This window comes from Coenobita brevimanus, chromosome 98, assembly GCF_032717465.1.
Source record: "Coenobita brevimanus isolate Jiangsu-jjx chromosome 98, ASM3271746v2, whole genome shotgun sequence".
Classification (NCBI taxonomy): domain Eukaryota; kingdom Metazoa; phylum Arthropoda; class Malacostraca; order Decapoda; family Coenobitidae; genus Coenobita; species Coenobita brevimanus.
This window is the reverse complement of record NC_137051.1, coordinates 30,410,259-30,416,328: the sequence shown is the minus strand read 5'-3', so window position 1 is coordinate 30,416,328 and position 6,070 is coordinate 30,410,259. Positions and strand designations below refer to the sequence as shown.

At 44.1% G+C, this 6,070-nt stretch overlaps 1 protein-coding gene across 1 annotated transcript in view; it reads left to right on the top strand.

Moving 5' to 3' along the window:
• The first annotated feature begins 253 nt into the window (after window positions 1–253).
• The window catches only part of LOC145414121 (uncharacterized), a 37,570-nt gene continuing 31,753 nt past the window's right edge, over window positions 254–6,070 (top strand). The window contains exon 1 of the mRNA XM_080283681.1: window positions 254–1,422. Within this exon, the coding sequence (XP_080139807.1) occupies window positions 261–1,422 (1,162 nt within the window). The 5' untranslated portion in view covers window positions 254–260. The remainder of the gene's footprint in view (window positions 1,423–6,070) is intronic.

Sequence of the window (6,070 nt, the reverse complement as noted above, 5' to 3'; positions counted from 1 at the left end):
ACATCTTTTTCCCCATTTCCTTTGCACAGGGGAATAATTATATCTGACTTCCAATCCTCTGGGACTCTGCTTTCCTCCCAGGCCAATCTACACATCATCCACATCCATTTTACCACTATCTCCCCCATGCTAAGTGTTTTTGTTGATTTTTTCAGAAAGAAGATTACATGAAAGTGTGGCAAGAAAAAACATAGCTTCATTGTTTGTGGAGAAGTAACAAGCAAAGCAGATGAACTTAAAATAATACCACAAGCTTAACCATGTCAGGATTTCATACAAACTCGGGAGTGGGTGGTGTGTCCTCTGGCAAGTTTCAGGGAGCCCAAGTGACAGGCTATCAGCCGACAGGAACCCAGGCTGACATGCCAATAGTAGTAGGGGAGGATGTGTATACCAGCACTGATGACCAGCAGTGCTTTGTCTTGGTTGATGATCGAACAGTGAGAGTGATGCCCCAGGATCCAGGTATGCAGTGCCTCTTAACAACACAAGAGGCCACCATTGAAGTGGGCTCAGAGGATGACAGCAAGGCCTTGGAGATGGTGCACATGGAGGGGAAGGATGCAATAGAGATGATGCATGTGCCAACAGGAGGGACTGTGCTACATATGGATGATGGCAAAACAGTAGAAGTGGTGCAGATGGATGGTGGCAAGAACCAAGAGGTGATGCATGTTGATGCCAGCAAGCATTCAGAGGTCATCCAAGTTGAAAGCAGTTCTAATATTGAAATTATTGAGGACAGTGATGTGGTCAAAGTTCCAGTTGCATCTAGTTCTTCCCCTGTGATGATAGGGAAGAGGAAAGGAAAAGGCTTGTTGCCAGGCTCAGAGCAGATGGCTGTCAAGCAAATCATTTCATCACGGGCCGGAGGTGACACAGCTGGACTTAACCTGAGGTCAGTTGCAAATGCGACTCCATCTATTGTGCTGTCCACAAGTAAAAGCAGAATCATCACTAGCCAGGATTTCACTCATGGAGCATCACAACCATCATTTTCCAGTGATAAAAAATCTCACAGCATTGTGACACCTGGTCTACAAACCCTCAGTCGTGTGAACTCAAACATTGTATTTTCAGAAGCCAACCAAGTGTTATCTGGTGGCAGCTCTAGCTTAAACAACACAATAATAATCTCATGGCCCACAATTGAAACCAAAAGGGGGAATACAGTATCCACACAAACCGATCCATGCATGGATTGTGGACCAAGCATGAATCTTTTCTTCTGCACTTTCTATGCACATGGCAGTGTACAGACTCAGTGTGACATGCCAGCTTACAGCCATAAAGGAATATCAACAGAATGGCTGGAGGATTGTGGAGGGAAAGTGCAGCCATTGGGAGGTAAACATCAATCATGGGAGAAGGATCCAGCTTCATTCAAGGTGAAAGAAGAGAGTGAATATTCAGGGCTTGGAGGTAAGTATTGTTTTATTGTCTTATGTTACCTGTCTATGGTCAAGTGGTGAGAGTAATTGGAGTAGTAGCTGTTCTCTGTGCATAGTAGTTCAGGTCTCCCATGTGTTTACTATAAGTTGCTACCAGGGGCAGAAGTCAGACTCTTGCTCTTACACATTTTGTAGGGATGTGCATTGCCAGATTAAAAACTAACTAATATTGATATCAGAGTCATAAGGTAAAAATTACAGGGGTTTCTCGCAAATGGAATTGTCACAGTATAGGAGTCCCCCTTTATTTGAAATAGTTATGTCAAATAAAGTCTTTGGGATAATTTCTATATACAGTATCTGTCTATTGCTAGATGCCTCAGTCCCATAAGGGGTGGTCACAAACAAATTGCCTCCATGTCACCCTGGCCAGTGCCACTTCTCTGCCCTGCTTCCAGCTAACACCCCCTTCTCTCATATACCACTCCACTCCATCTCATCCTTGGCCTCCTCCTCCATCTCCCCCCATCCACCTCAATTGCATACACTCTCCTCATTAGTCTCTCGCTCTCCATCCACTCTACATGACCAAACCATGTCACTGTAGGTCTCGTAATGCTTTGTATCATATTCACATCCACATAACAATGCACCCTCACATCCTCATTTGTCAGTTTGTCTCTTCATGTAACTCCACATGCTCCTCTCAAATAACTAATTTCCAATGCTCTCACTCTTGACTTTGGTCCTTCCAACAAGGTCCAAGCTTTGCTTCCATATACAGTAATCCCTCATTATACGATGGGGTTCCATTCCTGAAAACCCCATTGTAAAGCGATCCATCATATAGCAATCCCATTATAACATGGAGTCAATGGGGATACGTTCCCAGGTGTGCCTAAACTCTCACATACACACACCTTAGCACTCACATACATGAAATATCCTTATATTTAAACATTTAAAGTAACACATTAATAGTGAATAAAGAGAAAAAAACATGAAAACTACAGTATACAGTAGTTCTTACCTTTACTGAAGCAAGCAAGGGTTGTTTATGTGGTTCCCAGACAATTCGCCATGAAGTTGACAATTCGCGTCATAATATGGACGTTCCCCGTCAGGACAATTCCCCGTCATTCTATAAACATACTTATTACTGATTAACTGATACTTTAACCCCAGAACGCGGCTGTGTACAGTCGTTTCCCCCCGAGTGGCGGGGTTGTATCGCGGTCTGAGTACCTGTAGGAAAATATTCGCCAAAAATCAGAGATTAACCCTAGAACATTATACTTGGTATGGCAGATAGTACTTACATTCAGCTTTCTCCAGAGACAGGTGTTGAGCCTTCGTGGACTACCCAAGGACTTGTGGAGACTTGCAAAGTTGGGTAACCAAATCTTCACTTTCACACCTCCAGCAACCCGGTTTCCCCTCTACCACAGCCTCATTCTGTCACAGTAAACTTTATACTACAACGTAAAGGTAGTTAGGAATCCGTATTTGTACAATAAGCACTGAAAATAAGGCTAAAATCAACGGAGCATACGGCCGACATGCACTGTGGCGGCGGTCTTCCCGTCACTCAACAAACATTTCCATTTTCACAGCTAAAAACATGTATACTACATTATTTTCAATCATATTACTTCCCAAAAGATCACCACGGCGCGCCTTTTATTCTGCCTTACGTCCGCCACTTTATTCTCGTTCCTGTCAGCCGCTTCCACTGACTGGGAAGAGCTAGAACTCGCCATAATCTCACTTTGAAAGCCCGCAGTAAACTGACGCTAAACAGAGGCAAACCGTGAGAAACAAACTAGTGTTACAACTGGGGAAACAAGCGTTTCCTAGTAGCATAAACTGCTTGTGAGAGGAGATCGCAGATTTACAGTTCTGAGCGCTCAGAGCGCTGCCATGTATCACAGCCAGGCTGGCAGGGCCGTGGTGGTGGGGGGACGGGGGGAAAACGCGATATTTGGCAACAACTGAGGTCAGTAGTACAAAGGTAAAGTATGCTAGTTGTAGCTAGAGGGTGGTGGTACTGATAGACAATACCAGCTGGAGCCTGCTTGCCCGCAGTTATTCAAAATTTACTAAAATCGCAAACGTGACGACCCGCCGTCCTGCCCTGTTGGCCGAGCGTCGCAAACGCGACGATCTGCGTTTTAGGGGTTAATAACTAATTCTCAGGGGGATCTATCAAAGTCCATTTTCATTCAATAGCATTGGCTTTGGATATCATTTGTAAGTTGCACTTTTAGACAATATTTAACTTGTTTCTACCTTGCTGTAGTTGACTTTGAATTATGTTCCAGCATCACCCATAGCTGTTTTCATTAATTTCCATTGGTACTACAACATCCTGGGTATCTTTTAAAACGACTTTGAAGAGGTACAAGTACAGTACTAAAAAACTAGTGTACTTCCTAAATAAACTGATATGAAAATTAACGATGGGGAATCATCCTGACGACGAAAAGTCCCGATGGCGAATTGTCTTGTTATTGTTGTGATGGCGTATTAACTTGATGGCGAATTGTCCCGAAACGTTTATATAGACGTAATATGAAGATTATTCGTATAATTCCAAAGTATGTCGATCGTTCACTTAAGGTAATTAGGCATTTATATAAATGCCAGTGTCTCGTATGTAGCCTTATGCTAAGATGAAGGAACGATCATAAATCAGCTGATTCACGTTTCAGTATATTATTATTTTTCATTTAATGCCCATGATTTGATGCCATATTTTACATTTACTATATAAACAATAAACCACCATCACTTTTATAACTTACATAATTCAAAAACTAGTGTACTTGCTAAATAAACTGTTACGTAAATAAATGATGGGGAATCGTCCTGACGGCAAATTGTCCCGACTCGGCCTCACAGTCACAGCCCTCACTCATCAATGTCAGAACTGGCTGGCTGGGCAGGGCTGGCTGGCTGGGCAGGGCTAGCTAATGAGGCTGGACCGGTGGACAAGTGTGTGTGGTCCAATGCCGACAGTGTGAGGACGTTTTTGTTGCGTTTGCATATTTGCTGTTCACTGAGCCGCAGATGATCCATCGTTGTAGCAAATCGTTCCCATTGTATAGTGGGCATAGGGTACTAAAATTTTGACAATGTATAAGCGAAATATCGAATAAAGAGGCATCGTAGAATGCGGGATTACTGTATATGATATATATATATATATACACATACAGTATATGTATATAATATATATATATATGCAGTGCTTGTCAGAAGTATCGAGCGCCTATGTCAGGGCGTGCAATACTTTGGGCGAAAAAAGAATCACCCTTTTTTCGTACTAAAAATTGAGCCAGATGTTTGGGGCGCTAACATGACGTCATGGCAGCTTGAGGCCTTATTGCGCGCTGGTTGGCTCCCGCCTCAGTTGCCTACGGGCTGTGTGAGAGAGAGGAACTCCGCCTCTCCTCCCTCTCCTTGCGCCATTTTTTTACCTAGTGTCCTGCGGTGTTTTGGCTTTCGCCACTTTGTTATGGCCCCTACCTGTGAACTTTCGAGTGAAATCATATCACAGATCATTGCTCCAAAGGAGGCAGGCCACCCCACGAAGGAAATTAGTGATTTTGGTTGGTGTGACTCGATCGACAGTGCGGAGGTGGTGTGCCTGTTTTCGAGTGGAAAATAGTGTTGACGTTCCTACAAAGAAACCATGATCTGGTAGGCCCAGGAAAACTTCCCCGAGGTCTGTTAATGTGTTAAAATGTGCAGTGGAGTCTAATCCCCATGTGAGTGCAAGGAAAATTAAGGAGAGCAACCCGGAAGTGTTTGGTGAGGTTTCAGTGCGCATAGTGTCTCGAAGAGTCCATGAACTTGGTTACACAAGTCACAGGCCTGTGAGAAAGCCTCTTCTTACATGTTACCAGCGACTTCGCAGGCTTGCCTTTGCTAACAAGTACCTTAACTGGGGTGAGGACCAATGGTTGTCAGTGTTGTGGTCTGATGAGGCAACGTTTAGTGTTACCTGTAATTGAGGAGCGCGGGTGTACCGGCGCAAAGGTACTGACCCACTAGACCCTCGTTAAGTGGAGAGCACAGTTAAACACCCTGATTCACTTATGGTATGGGGTTGTTTCTCTGGGAAGGGTTTGGGGAAGCTTGTTGTGCTTCCCAAGAATTGCAGAGTGAATCAGGATGTTTACCTGGAGCTTCTTTGTGATCATTTACTTGAGTCCTTCGAGCTCACAGGTGCACGAGTGTTTCAGCAGGACGGTGCACCTGCTCATAAAGCCAAATCGGTCACCAACTGGCTTCGTGACTCCAAGGTCTCCTTCATGAAAGACTGGCCGGGCAATAACCCAGACCTCAACCCAATAGAAAACCTCTGGTACCTCGTAAAGAAGAATCTCCAAGGGAAGGACATGAGCTCTCTGACTAAGCTGGAAGCAGCCATTCGTGACTCCTGGGCAAAAATCCCACCCCAGCACCTGAGGAACCTCGCCCTTTCACTTCCACAACATCTCAGGTCCATGAAGAAGCACAAAGGATACCCTGCCAAGCATTAAAGGTAAATATAATGCATTATTTACATGTTTTTCAATGTTGGAAGGTTTGTTTCGTAGGAGGGACGCAGGGTGCTCAGTACTTCTGATGAGCACTGTATATATATATATTTATATATACTAGTAGTTATGTAT